Consider the following 23,897-nt stretch of genomic DNA (forward strand, 5'->3'; position numbering starts at 1 on the left):
ATGGATATGACCAAAATAAATTCAGGAACTTTCTATGGCCTGGGGCTTGTCAGGAACCCATTCAAGGTTTCCTTTGGGTTCACACAGGGTTTTTTGGTCAGGATTTTGAGGCCATATCCACCTCAAAATCCTGACCAAAAAGATGGCTCCCATTGAAGTCAATGGGAGCCAGTCAGTTTTTTTTTCCGGGAGCTCCCGGGAAAAAAAAGCAACATGCTCATTCTTGCAGGCGGATTTGCCTCGCGACATCCACCTAAAGACACTCCCGGCTAGGCCCATTCTTTTGGGCCTAATCCGGCGCGGAGTGTGCGACTGGATGCCAGTGCACGGCACCAGCATCCAGTCGCAGCTACCCGTATTTTTGTCCAGAACCTGAGGCTGAATCAGCCGCAGACGTCCGCCTCGCGACACCTCCCTCCCGATTAGGCCCATTCATTTGGGCCTAATCCGGAGCGGAATCCCGCAACTGGATGGTGGTGCACTGCACCACCATCCAGTCGCGGCTAGCCTTTTTTTTGGACTAGAATCTGAGGCATCACATCAAATTCCAGTCCAAAAATCTCAGGTGTGACCTTACCCTAACTGTTCTTTGATTTTAAAGGCCTCACATTCTTGTCTTCAGCTATCACCAATAAATTGTGCACTACAGCACGTAGCCCCAAAAGTGTGCCATTGAAAAATAAAACTCACAAAAAACAAGTTCTTGCACAGCTAAATGGAAAAATGAAAGGTTTTGGCTCTTGGAATGAGGGAAGCAAAAATAAACACATCATGAAAGCTAAAAGTAGCTGCAGTCTCAAAGTGTTCTTATACTTTATACGCTTCCAAATATCCCATAATCTGTAAAATAATCCTGATAATCCTATGGAGTATATATTAACCATAAATAAATCACAGACACCAAGAGAATATCCATGCTCAAATAAAGGACTCTTGGTTAAAGTCAAACCAGGATCCCATTACTATCAGGTTCCTGTTTTTCCATACACACTTGGTCTGTTGATAAAATATTATATATTAGCAATGTCCCATGAAACCTCAGAATATGGCGATTTTTAGTATAAGATCTTACCCCGATGTAGCCTCTGTTTGATGATCAGCTTGGAGTTTGGGAAAGTTGAGGAAGCCTATTTTGATTTTGTTATGGGTTCTGCTCTCTCCTCTGTATATATTTCAAAAGTGAAACGTGCAAATTTATCCCATCTTCACAGCTTTACATTTTCCGATCAATCCAATATCAGCCACAATACAAAGTCAGCAAATCTTCTCTGGGTTTAGCTGAGGGATTCCATTATTTTGTCCTTGTAGATTTCATTTGCAAGACCTGTCATTATATCGCCAAGTATTGTAATTATACAATTATATTGTCATGTGCCAGAGGAACGCTTACTCCCACTTCTCATAGTCCAAAAATACCCTACATTGATTGAAAATAGAAGATGGCTTTTTTTTTTTTTTTTGTTAAAAAATAAATCTAGCCACGATAGATAGATAGATAGATAGATAGATAGATAGATAGATAGATAGATAGATAGATAGATAGATAGATAGATAGATAGATAGATATTGGACAGGAGTAGAAACCACATAGATCAAAACTCCACCAGGTAACAATGCCAACACATAGTAATACTATTATAGTAAATGTGCTAGGATCACTAAATAAGGACAATATAGATATACACCTACGTAGTTCAGTAAGACAACAAGCATAATAAAGCATCTCATGGGGCGTTCACACTATCTTTGTTAATGTCCATTGCTGTCTTCTGGCATAGGATGACAGCAACGGATATTAAACTGTCGCAGAGAACAGTCACACTGATTCTGTGTCTGTATCCATTGACACTAATGTAAACAACATGTCGGAAACTATCTTCCATCATGTCTGTTTACCTTTGTAATGGAAGATATATTTATGCATTTATGCTTAGTGAGCTTCCATGTTTGATTTATGCTACATTGAAAGCTTAGGTCACTAACTTATTTTTGAGTATTTGTAGCCTGGTTGGCTGTATAGCATTTACATTTTCTCCAATAAAAGAGCAGAAATAACATTTTATATATCAGGTTCCTGGGTCACTGTAATATTAAAGGCCTGTCCCCTATTAATACATAATAATTTATTCTGTTAGCATACAATCAGAAAATAAGTTTTATTTGGAATGTTTTCCATGCACATGATTAAATATTGCTATTATATACTCATTATAGTGACTAGAGATGAGTGAGTAGTATTCGATCGAGTAGGTATTCGATCGAATACTACGGTATTCGAAATACTCGTACTCGATCGAACACTACTCGCTATTCAAATGGGAAAGTTTGATGCAGAACCAGCATTGATTGGCTGAATGCTATACAGTCGGCCAATCAATGCTGGTTCTTCTCCTACCTTTAGAAGTCTTCTCCGTGCAGCTTCCCCGCGGCATCTTCCGGCTCTTCATTCACTATGCCAGGCATCGGGCCTGGGCAGAGCCGACTGCGCATGTCTGCACTACAAGAAAATGGCCGCTTTGACTGTAAGCGGCCATTTTCTTGTAGTGCGGACATGCACAGTCGGCTCTGACCAGGCCCAATGCCTGGCAGAGTGAATTCAGAGCCGGAAGATGCCGCGGGGACGCTGCACGGAGAAGACTTCTCGGAGGATCCAGCCCGACCCTCACTCGTGGACTTGGTAAGTATAATTTCATCGAATGTTGCCTACCCCTGAAACAAACATTTTCCCCCCATAGACTATTATAGGATTCGATATTTGATTCGAGTAGTCGAATATTGAGGGGCTACTCAAAACAAATATCGAACATTTTACTGTTTGCTCATGTCTAATAGTGACCCCTACTGTCTGTAGAGCTACCTCTCTGAATGTCCACCAAATGTGTCCAGTTTTGTTGGTCAGTAGCTCAGCCAGTCCACCTGCACCCACTTATACATAGGTGACGAATTAAGCCTCTATTCACATAGTCACACTAATTTCACTGTAGGTATAAAGTGTAGGCCATACTCTATTCTTGTTTGTTTGCACTGATTCCACCATACATTCTAATATAGAGGGATCTGTGAAAATGTCCAGACCTGGGATGCAAAACGGCCATGAAAAATGTCCTGCCAGTGTGTAGGGATCATTAGAAGTGGCTGGACACAATAGGTGGGCGTTCTGAGAGTGAACAAAAAGAACACCAGTGGGCGCCATATTACGTGTCGAACAGCAATATGAGGTAGTCTGAAAAGTTTCTGACCCCCACATGTAGATGGCAACACTCGTCAACCAAAGTTGGGGAATGTGTTCGTGCATGCGTTGGAATTTCAGCCATTTTGCACCGGCGTTTTTTCTTTGACAGACGTTGAAGTGAGTCGATGTGAGTGATTTTGTGAACATGGATAAAATCGAATATCGAGCTGTCATTAGATATTTGTTTTTGAAAGGCAATACGCCTTCACAAATTAAAGACAAGTTGGACGCTGTGTACGGGGACTCTGCACCATCATGTACCACCATCAAATTTTAGGCAGCTGAATTTAAACGTGGCCAAACCAACTTGGTTGACGATGAATGGTCAGGATGGCCAAAACCTGCAACCACGAACGAAAACATTGCTCAAGTTCACCAAATGGTGCTACAGAACCGTCGAATGAAGGTTAGAGAGATAGCAGAGGCTATGAGAATATCAGAAGAACGTATTTGCCACATATTGGTTGAAAATTTAGGGATAAGAAAGCTGACCGCGCACTGGGGGCCACGATTGCTCACTCTGGACCAAAAATGTGTTCAGATGAACATTTGCAAAGCTCTGTTGGAGCAGTTTAGTCGCAATAAATCAGAGTTTTGGTGCCGGTTAATTACTGTGAATGAAACTTGGATACACCATGACACCCCAGAAAACAGTGGACTGCGAAAGAAGAATCGGCTCAAAAAAAGGCAAAGACAGCTCCTTCAGGTGGGAAAGTGATGGCAACTGTTTTCTGGGAATGTCATGGAGTTATCTTCATAGATTTTCTTGAAAAAGTAAGAACTATTGCTGCAAGGCTGCAGTGCTAACCACTGAGCCACCATGTTGCCCCTAGACCCAAACTATTTTGAAGAGAAAGATCCCAACTTTTCTTTGGATGAGTTAAAGAGATGGGAGCATCGCTGGGAGAAGTGTCTACAAGGAGATTATGTTGAAAAATAAAAATAAATTTGAAGAAAAAATGTCTTATTTCTTTGTTAGGCCGGAAATTTTTCATACCCTCGTATGTAGACATTGGTCTATTGGTGTAAAGTCATCTTATTGATACTGATTAAAATAATACTAATTAAAATAATTATATGAATTGTTTATTATTATATGCACCCTAGTGAGCTCCGCTCTGGACCCCCTCCAGTTTGCCTATCGGCCAGGCATTGGGGTAGATGACGCCATCATCCACCTTCTTCATAGAGCTCTCTCTCACCTGGAGAAACCCGGGAACACTGTGAGAATAATGTTCTTTGACTTCTCCAGTGCGTTCAACACCATTCAGCCAGGGCTACTGAGGGAGAAGCTGAACCTTGGTGGTGTGGACCATCACCTGTCCAACTGGATACCAGACTACCTGACAAACCGCCCTCAGTATGTGAGAGCCCAAGACGGTGTGTCTGACACTGTGATCTGTAGTACGGGGGCACCACAAGGTACAGTTCTTGCCCCATTTCTCCTCACACTGTACACTGCTGACTTTAGGCACAACTAATCCAGATGTTACTTACAGAAGTACTCCGATGACTCTGCTATAGTAGGCCTTATCACTGATGGCGACGATAGGGCATACAGAGACTTAAACCGGGATTTTATTAAATGGTGCCAGCAGAACCAGCTCAGGATTAATGCTGGGAAGACCAAGGAGATGGTTGTGGACTTTAGTAAACGGAGAAGTGCCCCAACCCCGGTGGAGATCCAAGGAACATGTATTGAGATAGTCAGGACCTATAAGTATCTGGGTGTGCTCCTCAACAATAAACTAGACTGGGCTGATCACCTGGAGGCGCTGCAGAAAGGGCCAGAGCAGACTCTACCTGCTCAGGAGTCCAGGGGACACTTCTTAGGGCCTTCTTCAACTCTGTGGTTGCTTCAGCCATCTTTTTCGGTGTGGCCTGCTGGGGGAGCAGTATATTAACCAGAGACAGAAATAGACTTGACAGGCTGATCAGGAGGGCCAGCTCTGTCCTGGGGAGCCCCCTGGACCCAGTACAGGTGGTGGGTGACAAAAGGATACTGTCTGTGGTGACCTCCATGCGGGAGAACAAATCCCACCCCATGTATGGGACCCTGATGGGACTTGAGAGCACTGTAAGTGACCGTCTGCTTCATCCCAAGTGTGAGAAGGAGCTATCGCAAGTCCTTCCTTCCAACAGCGATCAGGCTGTATAATCTACATCAGACCAAGCGAAGATCACTCCGCACAGAAAACTAATGATTATGGCTATGAAGTCTTCTTTCTTTCTCTTCCATTCCTTAGCTGCTATGGACTCCTAGTATATCTTCTCTTCTCAGCATATGTGTGTCTATGTCTGTATTATATTACTGTGTATTATCCTGTATCTGTATTACTATGCTGCTTTAACATACTGAAATTTCCCCACTGTGGGACTATTAAAGGATTATCTTATCTTATTATATAAACTGCTATAAGCTGCTTACATCATCAATGCAGACCAGAGATGGAACAATGTAATGTATGCTTCATAGAAGATTCCTAATAACCAGTGTTCTATCTCTAGCTATGTGTCCTTTAGGAATACATCATGACATCCCCTGTGCCTCCCTGGATGCTCAGAGATACATAAGATTGCTTCACTACGCAGACATTTACTTTGTCAGCACAAGGACCCCAATTAACTCTCTCATTACATCTGGGCGTGAAGAAGTGCTGATCCATTTAATTATAATGATTGTCTATAATAACAGAGTATAGCCTATCATTTACACAGGGTATAATCATATCTGCCTATAGCTGATACACCGCAGGGATATCACACAGGTGGGGTTATATAAGAATACCATGGTGGACCTCCTGTCTGCAGTGCAGAAGACCTCTATAGGTGAAATATCTAAGTCCAGTGCTTAACATGAGATCCTAGAGAAACAAAGAGCAAAGAATTTCAGTGTACAAGTAAATAGACAAAATCAAGATTATCTTTGTATTACGTCATTGCTAAAACTAATGCATAACAGTGGATCAAACGCTACATAGTAACCCTGAAGTACTCGGACTATGGAGAGATTTTCCTGAAATGTTTTACTCTCTTTTGAGAGGTAAGAACTAATATATTATCTATATATAGAAACCATCAAATAGACTGCCAAACGTGAGCGGATATATTTACTGCGTCCTGCAAGTGAGTAAGAGAAGTATCTCATCTCACTATTTCTATTTTATTATCTCTATTCATCTATCTATCTATCTATCTATCTATCTATCTATCTACCTATTATCTATCTATCTATCTATCTATCTATCTATCTATCCAATATCTATCTATCTATCTATCTATCTATCTATCTATCTATCTATCTATCTCCTATCTATCTATCTCCTATCTATCTATCTATCTATCTATCTATCTATCTATCTATCTATCTCCTATCTATCTATCTATCTCCTATCTATCTATCTATCTATCTATCTATCTATCTATCTATCTATCCAATATATATCTACCTATCCATCTATCCCATATCTATCTATCTATCTATCTATCTATCTATCTATCTATCTATCACCTATTATCTATCTATCTATCTATCTATCTATCTATCATCTATCTATCTATCTATCTATCTATCTATGTATCTCTCTATCTCCTATCTATCTATCTATCTATCTATCTATCTATTATCTATCTATCTATCTATCTATCTATCTATCTATCTATCTCTTATCTATCTATCTATCTATCTATCTCCTATATCTATCTATCTATCTATCTATCTATCTATCTGTCTGTCTGTCTGTCTGTCTGTCTGTCTATCTATCTATCTATCTATCTATCTATCTATCTCCTATCTATCTATCTATCTATCTATCTATCTATCTATCTATCTATCTCCTATCTATCTATCTATCTATCTATCTATCTATCTATCTATCTATCTCCTATCTATCTATCTATCTATCTATCTCCTATCTATCTATCTATCTATCTATCTATCTCCTATCTATCTATCTATCTATCTATCTATCTATCTATCTATCTATCTATCTATCTATCTCCTATCTATCTATCATCTATCATCTATCTATCTCCTATCTATCTATCTATCTATCTATCTATCTATCTATCTATCTATCTATCTATCTCCTATCTATCTATCTATCTATCTATCTATCTATCTATCTCCTATCTATCTATCTATCTATCTATCTATCTATCTATCTATCCCAAACATAATACAGACTGATAAAAATTCTTTACTGATGTTATTTTGAAAACTAAACTTTACATTGCTACATGTGACACGTTGAGAAGTGTAGACTCAGCAGTTATAGGTCTAGATACAATGAAACACATTGACTCCTGAGATAACACACTGTACAGTAATGACAATCTGTGACAGGATGCTCAGTGGGATTTCTTAGCAATCTCCCTGTTACTAGGACTACCCATGCTGCAGTCACCATGCTGCTGCGGCAGAGACTTGTGACCAGATCATGTCAAATGCAGATTCAGAAGAGTTCCTTTTGCCACAAGGTGCACCAAGCACACAATAGTGAAGAGTCCAGACAGTTCTCTTTCTTTTGACCAAGCTATAAATCATCCTGGCACACAATCTCATTTATTTCACCTATTATATAGTATATACCATATACTCTTGGAGCTTTTTCTCAAAAAGCTGCAGTGAAATACGAAACAAAAATCTCAGCTTTTGTGCAATGTGCGACCTCAGTGTAAGGCCGGGGTCCCATGTAACGAAAACACAGTGGAAACACTGTGGCAAAAAAAAAAGCTGCATTTAACAAGACCTGCAAAGTGGATGGGATTCTGGCTAATATCATCCAAAACATTGCAGATTTATTTTCAAAAATACTCCTATTTTAGTAAATTGCAGTTATATCTACAGAAACGCTATATAGGTATCGATATAGACTAATCCGCAGGGGAAACAGAAAAAGATACCTTAAAATGTTTCCAAAATTTTATATATCAAGCAGAATTGGATTCCCAGCTACTAGTAACTAATATTGGTGCCTTTATCTTTAAGTACAGAATGAAGTGGAGTCTGCACAGTCTTTGCTCTTACCTCGCCTATATCTGTCTATTGCTGCTAAGGAACTGTAATAAGACATGTGGAAAAGCTCTGGATGGCTGTAGACTTAGTCATGAGGACATCAATGGTTACTCTTTGGAAGGTGATATTACTCTTGGAGGACTCTTTGCTATACACTTGGATGTAGAATATCCTAAAGTCACATTTGAAGAACCACCGCCATCACTAAAATGCACCACGTAAGTATTAGTATGCATGACTACAAGAAATTGTAGGGTACTGTAATCTATTACGACATATGGCTATTATAGAGTGTAGCCCCTCACCTATAAGAAAAAACAGAGTGCTGTCATACAGGGTCGGACTGGCCCACCGGGGAACCAGTGAATCCCCCGGTGGGCCCCGAGCCCCGACTGTTAAGTCCTCATTGTACTAATGCAGATACATTGGTCAGGGGCCCCCAATCGAGCACCTGACCAATGCATCTGCATTTGCCTCAACACACACGGGCCCCCATTAGCTGATGCTGAAGCTGCACATAGTGTCCTCCCAAAATATAGGGAAAGTATATATATCGGAGGACACGTGTGCAGCTTCAGCATCAGCTATAATGGCTGCTCGTAATCCTTTCACTGACCTGCTATAGCTGTGGCTGCTTTCCTGTGACGACCTGCTGTGCTGCCCGGACTTCCTCCCTCCCCTCCCCCTCCTCCTCACAGTGAGTCCTCTCTCACATTGGAGCGTGTGGGGAAGACTGGAAGCAGACTGCTGTGATGGTTCACTCTTCTGGAAAATGTGAGTATATAATTTTGGTAAAATCTGTCTATTTAATATGTATATATGTGTATATTTGTTTAAAGTTTGTGTCTTGTATATTGTGTGGGTACTGTATGTTTGTATACGGGTATGTATATACAGTATACTATAATAATGTGTAGGAGTGAGTGTATGTATATATGTGAGTATATATAGTATTCATACATTCAAGTATATATATGACATATATGGTATATGAATGTATATAAATAAATATGTGTGTATATATGCTATTATAATGTATATACGGTATATGTATAAGCCCTGGTTCATATCTGCGTTTGGTAATCCGTTCGGGGAGTCCGCATGCCTCCCCCGAATGAACTACGTAAGCATTAGCAAGCAGTGTGCAGTGAAAGCACATGGACCTCATAGACTATAATGGAGTCCGTGTGCTTTCCACACGGTCTCTGTACAGAACATGCGGACAGGAAAGTAGATCATGAAGTACTTCTCTGTCCGCATGTTCTGTTCATATTTGTTTTTGATTTTACACTTCCTGCCCGGGACATGAGTTGCTCCAATTCCTGGACAACCACTTTAAGGGCTCATTCACACGGGGAAGTAGGCAGCGGATTTTGAGGCAGAATCTGCCTCAAAATCCGCTGCCAAAAATTGCTCCCAATGACTTCAATGGGAGCCGCTTGCTTCTTTTTTCCGCTAGCTAGTAGAAGAAAAAAAGTGAGCTGTCCTATCTTGCTGCAGATTCCGTGGCTGAGTCAGTCTCAGCATCTGCGACGCGAGGCTCCGGCCCATTCATTTGGGCCTAATCTAAAGTGGAATGCCATGACGGGATGCCTGGCATCTGCGACCGAATGTTCACACGCAGAGTTCATGTATCTCCGTGTGAACTAGCCCTAAAGGATTTATTCATCTTTCTAATATTGATGGTCTGTCCTTAGGATAAGCCATCAATATTACATCTGCGATGATACAACAGCCAGGACCTCTGCAGATCAGCTTTTCCAGGACCGAGCAGCTACGGGTGATAGTAGCATTTCTAGGAGCCGCGCTGTTCACTTGGCATACAAGGTGTAGTGGTACATTTAGGTAGTGCACATGGTGTAGTGGGTGAGCAGCATGGCTCCCGACATGTTATTACCTTTAGTCATCGTGTCTTGGTACCGCCGCTGATCTGCAGGGTCTTGGCGGTGGGCCCCTAGAAACAATTCCACTGGTGGGCCCTAGACACCCCAGTCCAACCCTGCTGTCATATATCCCCACAAGGGAACTATTGCAGAACTATAGCAACTTATTCAGATATGGAGAAGACAGATCCAGCTTCTTTTTTTTTTTTTTTTTTTTTTTTTTTTTTTAAAGTTCCTTTTAACCTTTTCTGATTTATTTTTGGAAAAGTTAGCCTTCACGCAATTTGGCTGTCATTATAGGTTTGAGACCAGAGCCCTATATGGTGTAAAGGCTGCGGAAAAAATCACTGTATTTTACAGAGTGAAGTGGATGGGATTCTTGCAAATCCCAAGTCCACTTTGGGGTAAAAAACTGAATTTTTGGAAATCACAGCCTAGCAATTCTATCTACAGAAACGCCACATAGGTATTATTGAAACAGGAAGCGCTGCAGGAAGAACCGCTATGTGTTGACACCTGTTTTTCCTGCAATGCTTTTTTGCTGCAGAACGCCAGATTGTTCTTGAGACTTCCGAATGGCAAGGTGACTATATAAACATTGACTAGGGATAGAAGGATTTATCAATGCTTATCCTCCATGGACTGCTGTGCTCTTCATTGACAATAATGGGGAAAATTTTGACTATATTTTTAGTTACCCTGTAAAATATAAAGTCTGTATTATAGTTCTATTTAAGTTCAGTAACATGGCATACATTGCGGTCAAGTAGCCCAAACTATGTCTCCATTTTTCTCCCGTTGCCTATTGAGACGTAATAAATGCGCAGATTTGTTTTTACAGATTTATTGAATGAAAAAGTGTACCATCGGATATTGCATTATGCAGATATTCTAATATAGGCTATTGGGGTTCCTTTTTTAGACTGCCATGGCAATATGGTGCTATACACTGGTATGGGAGATTCCTATACCACCATACAGGTTGAGTAGAGATGGCCTTAAACTATCCACACACCTTCAGCTGATGTTGGCCATATCTTTATTTGCCCAACAGCTATTTCCTTTCCATTCCCCATACACCGGGACACTCTATTGGACCAAGAACTTAGGTTTTCCCAATGGGGAGAGCAAAGATAGCTGCAGATGGATTTGGCCATCTTTATTCTAATACCATGTGGGACCATGTGCTAAATTCTGATGTACAGAAACATATGAAGAGATGATTTATTTTTCAATATTAATATCTCAATGCATGAAATGCTTTCTAATAATAATCATAAAAGGACATAACATTTTTTTGCAGATTTCACATAAGGTATTACCGCTATCTCCTTGCTATGGTATATGCTATATGGGAAATTAATCAGTCATCTGACGTCCTTCCAAATATTACTTTGGGTTTTCAACTCTATGATTCCTGCTACGATCAAGTTAGGTCTTTAATGGGGACGACATGGATCTTATCAGGAGAGAAACAAACGGTGCCAAACTTCAATTGCCATAAGGAGAGAATGCCATCTGCCATAGTGGGGGACATGCCGTCAAAGTCATCCATACCAATGGCTAGGATTCTGGGCCTGTACAAATATCCTCAGGTAAGAGGAATTATATTTTATACCAATTCTCTCATTCTATACATAAAGTACATCTATAATGGATCTACAGTTTGTAATAAAGTAGTCCCAGATAAAAAGGGAAGGCGCAAATCGATGGACAAGTTCTTGTTCCTGTTGTAGGGTCTTGAGAGTTCTTGTTTTTTGTAACTCTCTAATCCTTGAATCCCAAGTAGGTTTGAGCTATCGAGATCGGGAAAGATTGGATCCCGATCGTTGATCGAGCAAATTTCATGATCGGGATCGGGATTGGCTGAAAAATTATCTAAAATAGGAAATCTCAAGATCGGCTCAACCCTAATCCCAAGCAACCACAACTTTACGACCAAATTAAAACATTGTAGTCTATATATTATACATTTTCATGGTATGGTATTGTCATTTTGTCACTTATTTTCCATTTCTCTTCCTCTTCCAGTTAAGTTATGCCTCAGCACATCCAATTCTAAGTGACAAATTGCAGTTCCCTTCTTTCCTTAGAACCATATCCAATGATGACTACGAAGTCATTGAAATGGCTCAATTGGTGGGTCACTTTAATTGGACCTGGGTAGGAATCATAACCACAGACAATGAGCTGGGAAGATCTGGTTCTCAATTACTGATGAAGAAAGTCGAAGAAAATGGAGGTTGTGTAGCTTTTCTGGAAATTCTTCCCATACACAACTCAATGGAGTCAGTTATCCGCATCATTGACGTTATCAAGAATTCTAAAGCAACAGTAATTGTTGTATATTCTACGATGGAGAACATCATTCCTCTCATGGAGGAAGCCTCATTTAAAAATATTACAAGTAAAGTATGGTTCGCCTGTTCTAGTTGGTCCATTACGTCGGATTTCCCAAGAGTTGACGTATTAACAACATTGAATGGCAGTATAGGCATAGCACAGCCAAGCGAAAAAATTCCAGGTTTTAAAGAATTTCTTCAGAGCATACACCCATCTAAATTTCCCAATGACATATTTATCAAAACATTTTGGGAAAAAGCCTTTGATTGTGTTTGGCCACCGGGAAATCCATATAATTATTCTTCCTTAAATGTTTCTCAAGATCAAAGTGTTTGGTGTACAGGAGAAGAGAAGGTTGACAGTATTGATCCTAATGTGTATGATGTCTACTACTTTAGATACACATACAAAATCCATAATGCCGTGTTTGCAATTGCCCACGCATTGCACCAGATGCATACATGTATACCAGGGCAAGGGCCATTTGCCAATGGATCTTGTGCAGATGTCTTGAGACATAAACCTTGGCAGGTAAATCTTCGGTTATGGTAAACTACTTATTGTAGTTCCGGGTCTCTGTATTCACTGGTGTTCTGCTTTCCAGTACACCTAGCTCGCTGACTACCTTTGTGTGTGTCCTGCCACTTTAACAATTAGTGTTCACCTGCTTAACTTCCTTCCTTCCAATCCTGGTATTTAAGACTGCTCTTTTAGGCTAAATCCACACAAAAGAGGTGTAAGACAGATATGAAAAACATCCATTTTTAATGGCCATCTTACCGCTGAGGGCCACCGATTTTCATGGTTCCCCCTTACATTTGAGTGTAGGGATAGATCCGTGAAAATAGCAAAAATACCAAATTACCTGTTTTTTAATAGCCCATGACAATGAACCATCAAAATAATGATCATCTTAATTGTCCTATTTACTGACAGTGAAATTAATGCTGTTGGGTGAATCTACCTTTAGACTCACTTTGGCCTAGCAATGTGTTATTCTGTCCTGTTCGTTTTGCACACACGCTTTTATTTTTCCTAATCTGTTTCTGTACTTGTATATCCGAAACCTATGGACTGGAGCCAAGTCTTAAAAAACATGTTCATTAATATTTGTAATGAAGCTCATAATTGACACATATTAATATAAACAAACAATATACACAATATCATAACCCCATACCCTACCAGCCCATTTTTTTATTACACACTCCAGAAGTGTTGATTGGTCCCCAACAAAAGTCGATGAAGACTAATTGAGATTCATGTGTCCAGCTTTCCAAGCCTATACTACAGATATACTAGCGGATACTTAGTTGCTTACAAAATAATGAATGAAAGGGATTGCCCCATAACCACGAATTATCACCTAGGGGAAAATGCAGTCACCTCCAAAATAGATTGCTGAGATCCCAACTGGGACTAATACCAATCATTAAAATGAGGGTCCGGTGGCATTCTGTTTATTCTATTGTCAGGGTCTGGGGTTGTTAGGTGGGGTGGCATAGACACACAAGTCCAGTTTCTTTAGTCCAAAACAAAAGTAGAGTTTTATTTTCATTCAAAAAAGGTAGTGCAGCAACAAAAGGAAACAATACAAAAATAAATACCTGCCCAGCTAGGCTCTAACTAAACATAGAATAGGTTGCCTCACCTAGGATAACAGAAATAAAAAGCCAGTTGAATCATTCAGTACACAGCTCCTAAAATATCACCTCTCTGTCAGCTCTCCAGCCAAACTCTGCCCCCAGTCTGTTGTTGGAGCTGACTTCTTAAGCCTCCTTGACGAGGAGACTCTCAACAGCTGAGTTGCTGCCGGAACATCCCGAAAGTGTGGACTGGAGGGGGGTGGAATGACAGGTCCCATTACCAACCTACCTGCCATTCTTAAAAATCCATCCCAGTAACCGGAACTCTGAAATAACCCTCATCAGACAATAGTTATCTGCTGAGAAATGTTCTTTCTGGAGTTTTCTCATCTTACCCACCATAGTAGTCTGGGTGAGATGTACACCTCCTCCATTACCTGACCAGCCATCGGCTTACACTATTCTTATATACACTATCATTTTATTTCATCTTTATGGGACTATTACAGCTTAGGCTATCTTTGTCATTCCTTTGTCATAGAATTTGACTAGAATAGCATATATATACCACCGCAACTCTACTCAAAGGAGGTGTGTGGTTGGTGAAAATCCAAGTGAACCCTTAACAAACAGACATGTATGGCTTCTACTGTGGATAGATCTTACACTATGATTCCAAGAAAACTCTTTAGGCTGGGGCCCCATGGTCTGAAAATGCCCTGATTTGCCCGAAGCGTTTTACGGTATCTACAAAGTGGATGGGATTCATGTGAATCCCATGCCAACTTTACGGTAAAAACTTAAAAACTTCAGCGCGGACACACTGTGATTTCCAATACTGGCGCGGTTTTGGAAATCGCAGCATGTCAATGATATTTACAGAAACACTGGAGGTTTTCCTGTAGTTGTAACACAAAGTCAGCAGAGGAAAACAATGTGTTCCTGCCATGGTTGTTCCCGCAGTACTTTAGCGCTGTGTATCATCCCGTGGGCCCTTAGCCTTAGGTCTGTGCCACACGTGGTGTAACTAATTCCATCTACGCATTGCAGAAAAATACACACAGAGGAAATGCTGCGATTTCCGAAACCGTTGTGATTTTGGAAATGGCAGCATGTCAATTATACCTATGGAAACGCTGGTGGTGTGTCCTGTATACAATAATAAAAATAGTTACCTAAATACAATTAAACTTAAAGCAGATAAGTACATGTTCTAAAGAGATAATTTCTTCCATAGCAGTAAAGTATTCAAATTAATTTTTGCTTATGTACAGAATGATAATAATAAAAAAAAAAATGTCCTAAAGAGTAACATTTGTATGCAATGGATTTAGTACATAAAATAATGAAATATACATAAGAGATGTTAAAATAGTAATTTCTTTTAGGTTTTTTTTTTAGGTTTTTTTTTTTCATAAAAATGATAATTTCTTTCTTATTTTTCAGCTATTATATTACATTAAAAAGATCAATTTTAAAAATACCGCAGGGGAGCAAATATACTTTGACAAGAATGGGGATATTCCACTTTCCTTAGATATTCTGAACTGGCAGCTCTATCCCAATGGAAGAAATCAGTATATTAACATTGGCAAAATTGATACACGTGCCACAAAAGGAAATGAAGTGCAGATTGAAGAAAGAAGGATTGTTTGGAACGGACACAGTCATGTGAGTTTCATCCATTGGTTTGAAATTATGCTCCAATATAACTATGGTCAATTCCAATCACAAAAGGACAGTGCTTTGAATCTATGAACAAATTAAAATGACAATTTCTGTTTTATAATGCCAGGCCATTTAATCTTATGTCACAGAGACAAAGATTTATCATCAATAAGTGCACTACCCAAAAGTAGCCTCTGAGAGGTTTGTTATAGATCAGCAGTGAAAACACTTTAATGCCCTCTAGTGGCAATACTAAGTATCTACTCTTGTCTACCTGTAATCATTAACATATCTGCCTGAGACATAACTGTGAGGCCACGTTTTAGGCTAAGTTCAGACGTAGTATTCTGGACTGGAATCTGAGGCAGAGGCCGTCTCAGGTTGCCGTCCAAAATGTGGGGTAGCCGCAACTGGATGCCGGTTGCAGTGCACCGGCATCCAGTCGCGACACTGCGATCCGGATTAGACCCAAATGAATAGGCCTAGTTGGGAGTGTCTTCAGGATTCGCAAGTCGCAATCCACCTGAAGAATGAGCATGTCCATTCTTTTTTCTGGGAGATGGAACAAACGGCTCCCAGGAAAAGAAACGACCAGCTACCTTTGAAATCAATGGGACCCGTCTTTTTGGTCAGGATTTTGAGGCCAACTCAACCTCAAAATCTTGACCAAAAAACTTTGTGGGTCAGTGAGTGTACTTCTCAGTACAGATGTGTCCAATCTTGGTTTAGAGTCTAGTTGAGGACTTAAGGTCAGTTCATACGTGAACTGCCCGCGCGGGTTTTGACACCGAGAGAGACGCGTTGAGCCGTGTCTCTCTCTTGTCAAAACCCGCCTGCCGCGACCATTGCGGTCGCGGCTTTCCCCTCCGCTGTCGGCCCAAATGAATGAGCCGACATAGGAGGGAGCTGCCGGGGGCGGAAGATAGAAGATAGGGCAGGTCGCTTCTTTTCGCCGCTAGCGGGAAAGAAAAGCCCGGCGGTCTACATAGACCAGCATTGTAAAGGGGAGGATTTTGAAGCGAAGTCCACTGTCAAAATCCGCCCCTTTTTCCCCCCTTTTTCCACAGGTGTAGTTACTCTAGTGACATATAGATCTAGTAATGATCTAACACATTCCCTTTTGTCTATTGCACAGTACTCTACTTTAGCCCTTTATTATTAGGTTCCTGTGTACCCACTCCCTGGAGTACTCTTCATTCACTGGTTAAATCTGTTTATACTATATATTGTTACTCTGTCTGTATTTTATATTGTTGAGCCATGTTACTGCGGTGATTTATCGCTGCCTTTGATACCTATGTTTGCTATGTACTCTTTTGAAAAACTTAATAAAAACCTTTTTGAATTAAAAAAAAAAAATAAATCCGCCCCTTTGCCCACATGTGAACTAGCCCTTAAAAGGGTTTTCCAGATAAATTAAAATTTCCCTGGTGGCAGAAGCTCTTTAACATCTGACCAGTCAAAGTCGGAGTTGGTGATATCACCCGTATGTCATCAACACAAATGGGTGAGAAGAATGGGACCTGTAGCTCTGCAATGGTGGAACAAGGAGGCTGCCTAACACCAGGGAGATTTTAAAGGGGGAATCCCTTTTATGTTTCATGAACCAGTTTACTACAATATCTCAACAGGCTGACAAAACCCTTGAAAGACTTCAATCCATACACAAATAATGGATGACCACACATTGACCCATATAGGATAAAACTTTTGATACAATATCGCAATACAATATTGTTCGATAAGCTGATCATCTCGCGAAAAAGAGTATCTGTGCTTGTCCCGCCAAAGAAAGGTAAAGGAAGGTATATTTGTATTTATCATATATCTTCCTTAATATATTGCATTTTTTTTATTATACCTTTAGCCCCCAGTGTCCGTATGCAGTAATCCATGCCCGAAAGGCTTTAGAAGAGCCACACAACAGGGACAGAAGATTTGTTGCTTTGATTGTGTTCCATGCTCAGAAGGGGAGATCCTTAATCCAGATGGTATGTCATGACTGCTTAGCTGATACCATTGACTTGACATTTCCATCCTACTGTAGTATATATAATTACAAAAACAACCAGCTAACAGCAATACTAGTAGTATATTTGAATGAAAATTGGTACTTAAAGGGCTTGTCCATAGAAGTGAAGACTTCAGAACCCTTCTTCCATTCCACATTCTGCACAACCAGGATGAATGTGGGTGAGATGAGTGGTGGCTGGTAGAGATGAGCGAACACTAATTTGTTCGGGGTTCAAAATGTAATTTCTGTTCGACTGTTCGACTGTTCGAACGGGTTTCGAACCCCATTATAGTCTATGGGGGGGAAATGCTCATTTCAGGGGTAGGCAACATTCAATCAAATTCTACTTACCAAGTCCATGAGTGAGGGTCGGGCTGGATTCTTCTCCCGGCGCAGCGTCCCCGCACTGTCCTATTCCCTCACTTCTGTAATTGATTTTCTACCACACTCATCTTCTTCACCTTGTTTCCCTCTGCTCCTCTAATAGTTAATCTTAGCCTTATCTGTGTGATTGACAATTTATCTGTTAATCAAGTCTGGAGAGGGTTCTGGACTTCTTATATACAGGTCATCAGCCCACACATATTTGCTGGCTATTGAGACTCTGTTCTAGCTAAGTGCTTCTCTTGCTCTTGTATTGTACTTACTGAGTTCTGACCTTTGACTTTCCTTGTTAGTACTCATTTGGATTGCGATTTGGTACTGTTTGTCTCTCTGGTTTGACCTTGGCTTGTTGACCCTGCTTCTGTGTTGTTTTGTCTTGTCCTGTTTTGTGTAACACTTATTTAGAGAAGGGACTGTCACCCAGTTGCCCTGCTACCAACTAGGGTAGTTGAGGTAAGTAGGCAGGGACAGGGGCCGGGTCAGGTTTCGGGTTCACTGTCTCTGACATTCCTTCCTGGTTTCAGCAGCAACCACTGGGATATTGCCTTTAGCAATTCCCTTACAGTCCACATAGTGTCAGAGAGCTCTGAATCGTGTCTGTCTGTTCCAGCCTAATGCCACCAACCTGATGGTAGAGAACTTAATCCACATATTAATTTTCAAGTAATAAAAACATTTAATTGTAAATGGAATTCTCTCAAAGGAAAATATAAGGTGTCTAATGACAAAGCGTGATGACCCAGGGTCCTTTAGCAGTGCTTAGTCGATTAGCTGTTTCATAAGTTTAGAAGCATATATGTGTTCTTTGCTCCCTTAGTAATTCTTTATAGGAAATCTGAAATATTGCTGTTAGATACTTGTTATAAAGCTCCCTGCTGTTCATTTGTTCTTCTTTCACAAAATCCACCTCATGTGCGATGGTGGTCATGTGCTCATTAGTTCAATGCCAGTAGATGGTGGCAGACTGATTCCTATTATTTCGTAGGCCAGCCAATTGGATTCTGTGAACTAAAAGCTCCTTCTTCTCACCAGTAATAACTTTCTGATGGGGAATCAAAAGAACTCCAGAAGTCATCACAACTACACTGCCTGGCCAAAAAAAAAGTTGCGTTGTGCAACAAGGTACCGTTCCACCCCTGATATAATTACTAACTGTTCATGTCAGGAATTTGCATATATTCTTGAATATATATAATTGAGCTGTAGCCTGTCAAGTGCAGATCATAACTAAAGGTGTGAAGCGATGTCTACCAACGGAAGAGCTACCAGAGGAAGAGATGTTAGTGCCTTCAAGAAGGGGTAAGTCATTGGATTGCATCAGGCCAACAAATCAACCAAGGAGGTAGCCAAAGTAACTGGTATCGGACAGAGAACTGTACAGCATATCATACGAGCATGGCGAGATGGTGGAGAACCCCCCTCCAACTGTGGACAGTGTGGGCATAAGACTATACTCGAAACTCGAGGTCGTAGGTCCCTAAAGCGACTGGTGAAGAATAACCGCCAGTAAACCACCTTTGAGCTCACACAGATGTTCAACTCGACGGAGCGACACATTTCAGAGCAAATAATGCGACGAGAACTCAAAGGAATGGGTCTCAACAGTTGTGTCGCCACACGAAAGCCATTGGTGACAGAGACCAACAGACGTCAGCGCCTGTCATTTGCAAGAGACCACAAGGATTGGACCCTAGAGCAGTGGAGAAAGTTCATGTGGTCAGATGAATCACGTTTCACATTGTTCCAGAGTGATGGTCGTGTCCGGGTGCGACGAGAAGCACATGAAACACTGGAATGTGCTGGAAAGGAACCTGCGCTGTCACTCACCACCCCCAACGAATCTGCGTAACCTGGGCTCCCTGATACTCAAGAATTGAATCAAAATCACTACAAAAACACTACAGAACATTATAGACTCCATGCCGAGACGGATGTGTGCTGTTATTCGTGCTCATGGTGGCCCAACTAAATATTAACACTCGCAACTTTTTTTTTGGCCAGGCAGTGTATATGACTGCAATATTTAGAGAAGACTTCTTTAGAGAAACTTCTTATAAAAAAAAAAAATCCTGATGAAAATAATGTCTAACCGTGAAGCACAAATATATCAAGTTTCAAATATCTTTTTTCTTTCCAGATGGTACCAAATGTCTAAAATGTCCCGAAGACCAGTGGCCAGATTTGTCTAAGGAGAAATGTGTGCCAAAATCTATCCAGTTCCTTGCTTATGATGAGTTACTGGGCTCATCTCTAGCTTGCATCTCCATTCTTTTCTGTGCTCTTACATTTTCGGTGCTTGCTTTGTTTATTGTCAAGCATCAGACACCAATAGTCAAGGCCAACAACCGGGAACTAAGTTATCTGCTTCTCATATCCCTAATGCTTTGCTTCTTATGTTCTTTAGTGTTCATTGGACGCCCCAGCATGACTACCTGTATGCTACGACAAGTATTGTTTGGCATCATATTTTCTCTATGCTTGTCAGCAATATTGGCCAAAACTGTAACTGTTATTATGGTATTTAGCGCTACAAATCCTGACAGTCAAATAAAAAGACTTGTGGGCCTGAGGATTCCTATATACATTGTCCCAACTTGTACACTGATCCAAATTGTCCTGTGTGTAATATGGTTATGTAGCTCCACTCCTTATGAAGAGTTCAATATGGTGGCCGAGATTGGAACTATAATCCTTGAATGTAACGAAGGGTCCAATGTGTTTTTTGCAGGTGTTTTGGGCTACATGGGACTTCTGGCCTCTGTTAGCCTTCTAGTGGCCTTTCTAGCCAGAAATCTTCCTGATACTTTCAACGAGACCAAGTTTATAACCTTCAGCATGCTGGTGTTTGCTAGTGTGTGGATAACATTTGGTCCAGCCTATTTGAGCACCAAAGGAAAACACATGGTGGCAGTGGAGATATTTGCCATCATATCTTCCAGTGCTGGTCTACTGGTCTGTATATTCTTTCCAAAGTGTTACATTATTTTACTGCAGCCAGAAATGAATACAAAGAGATTTATTACCGGAAGAAAAGCCAGGCAAAAGTAATCGATGACATATATGTGCATAACGTATGTAAAATTTGACATCAACGTTAAACATCATCTCCTGACAGGGGTTGTCTTAGGAAATAAAAACTTGAGAATTCCTAGTCAGCCAATCCTCTTCATATACATCAAACATCCGTTGATGAAGGATGAAGCTCTCTGTGTTGTGTTAAAACCATCATGTATATTAAAGTATGGGGTCAACAAGATTTGGAATTGGGACACTTGGGTTGGATTCAGAATAAAAGTATACATTAACCAAATAATTTTCTATGAGCATATGTTATTGTTTTCTGAAGAGGTGAGCTAACCCCACAAAGTTCTGGTAATGTTCATGAGTAGAGATGAGCGAACAGTAAAATGTTCGAGCCCCTCAATATTCAACTACTCGAATCGAATATCGAACCCTATTCTAGTCTATGGGGGGAAAATGCTCGTTTCAGGGGTAGGCTACATTCAATCAAATTATACTTACCAAGTCCACGAGTGAGGGTAGAGCCGACTGCGCATGTCCGCACTACAAGCGGACATGCGCAGTCAGCTCTGCCCAGGCCCGATGCCTGGCAGAGTGAATGAAGAGTCGGAAGACGCCGCGGGGAAGCTGCACGGAGAAGACTTCTAAAGGTAGGAGAAGAACCAGCGTTGATTGGCCAACTGAATAGCATTTGGCCAATCAATGCTGGTTCTGCATCGAACTTTTCCATTCGAATAGCGAGTGGTACTCGATCGAGTATGAGTATTTTGAATACCTACTCGATCGAATACTACTCGCTCATCTCTATTCATGAGGTTTGGTCAAAAAATTAATAGTAGAATAAGTGAAGGTTAGGAAAAATAATAAATACTTATACCCACCTAGCCTCATCTGTCCCAAGCATCTTTGTGATGTTTGGCAGTCCATTGTGTCCTCTTCAGGCCTCCATCTGACATCATGATTAGAGATGAGCGAACAGTGTTCTATCGAACACATGTTCGATCGGATATCAGGGTGTTCGCCATGTTCGAATCGAATCGAACACCACGTGGTAAAGTGCGCCAAAATTTGATTCCCCTCCCACCTTCCCTGGCGCCTTTTTTGCACCAATAACAGCGCAGGGGAGGTGGGACAGGAACTACGACACCGGGGGCATTGAAAAAAATTGGAAAAAGTCATTGGCTGCCGAAATCAGGTGACCTCCATTTTAGACGAATAGTGGATTTCAAATCCGGGTCATATGAGAATGTGAACTTTGTGACTATGAGACAGGGATAGCTGTACAGGCAGGGATAGCTAGGGATAACCTTTATTTAGGGGGGAATGTTATTAAAAATAACTTTTTGGGGCTCTATCGGGTGTGTAATTGTGATTTTTGTGAGATAAACTTTTTCCCATAGGGATGCATTGGCCAGCGCTGATTGGCCGAATTCCGTACTCTGGCCAATCAGTGCTGGCCAATGCATTCTATTAGCTTGATGAAGCAGAGTGTGCACAAGGGTTCAAGCGCACCCTCGGCTCTGATGTAGCAGAGCCGAGGCTGCACAAGGGTTCAAGCGCACCCTCGGCTCTGATGTAGGAGAGCCGAGGGTGCACTTGAACCCTTGTGCACCCTCAGCTCTGCTACATCAGAGCCGAGGGTGCGCTTGAACCCTTGTGCACACTCTGCTTCATCAAGCTAATAGAATGCATTGGCCAGCGCTGATTGGCCAATGTATTCTATTAGCCTGATGAAGTAGAGCTGAATGTGTGTGCTAAGCACACACATTCAGCTCTACTTCATCGGGCTAATAGAATGCATTGGCCAGCGCTGATTGGCCAGAGTACGGAACTCGACCAATCAGCGCTGGCTCTGCTGGAGGAGGCGGAGTCTAAGATCGCTCCACACCAGTCTCCATTCAGGTCCGACCTTAGACTCCGCCTCCTCCGGCAGAGCCAGCGCTGATTGGCCGAAGGCTGGCCAATGCATTCCTATGCGAATGCAGAGACTTAGCAGTGCTGAGTCAGTTTTGCTCAACTACACATCTGATGCACACTCGGCACTGCTACATCAGATGTAGCAATCTGATGTAGCAGAGCCGAGGGTGCACTAGAACCCCTGTGCAAACTCAGTTCACGCTAATAGAATGCATTGGCCAGCGCTGATTGGCCAATGCATTCTATTAGCCCGATGAAGTAGAGCTGAATGTGTGTGCTAAGCACACACATTCAGCACTGCTTCATCACGCCAATACAATGCATTAGCCAGTGCTGATTGGCCAGAGTACGGAATTCGGCCAATCAGCGCTGGCTCTGCTGGAGGAGGCGGAGTCTAAGGTCGGACCTGAATGGAGACTGGTGTGGAGCGATCTTAGACTCCGCCTCCTCCAGCAGAGCCAGCACTGATTGGTCGAGTTCCGTACTCTGGCCAATCAGCGCTGGCCAATGCATTCTATTAGCTTGATGAAGCAGAGTGTGCACAAGGGTTCAAGCGCACCCTCGGCTCTGATGTAGCAGAGCTGAGGGTGCACAAGGGTTCAAGTGCACCCTCGGCTCTCCTACATCAGAGCCGAGGGTGCGCTTGAACCCTTGTGCAGCCTCGGCTCTGCTACATCAGAGCCGAGGGTGCGCTTGAACCCTTGTGCACACTCTGCTTCATCAAGCTAATAGAATGCATTGGCCAGCGCTGATTGGCCAGAGTACGGAATTCGGCCAATCAGCGCTGGCCAATGCATTCTATTAGCCCGATGAAGTAGAGCTGAATGTGTGT

The 23,897-nt window shown here is 41.5% G+C and overlaps 1 protein-coding gene across 1 annotated transcript; it reads left to right on the plus strand.

Moving 5' to 3' along the window:
* Positions 1 to 762: 762 nt before the first annotated feature.
* LOC142212953 (extracellular calcium-sensing receptor-like) lies at positions 763 to 21,175 on the plus strand. Its single transcript, XM_075281089.1, has 7 exons — positions 763 to 784; positions 8,317 to 8,467; positions 11,436 to 11,727; positions 12,164 to 13,006; positions 15,508 to 15,732; positions 17,597 to 17,720; positions 20,265 to 21,175. Exons 1-7 carry the CDS (start codon positions 772 to 774, stop codon positions 21,173 to 21,175), a joined length of 2,559 nt encoding a protein of 852 aa, XP_075137190.1. The 5' UTR covers positions 763 to 771.
* The last annotated feature ends 2,722 nt before the right edge of the window (positions 21,176 to 23,897 follow it).

Source organism: Leptodactylus fuscus, chromosome 7, assembly GCF_031893055.1.
Source record: "Leptodactylus fuscus isolate aLepFus1 chromosome 7, aLepFus1.hap2, whole genome shotgun sequence".
Lineage (NCBI taxonomy): Eukaryota > Metazoa > Chordata > Amphibia > Anura > Leptodactylidae > Leptodactylus > Leptodactylus fuscus.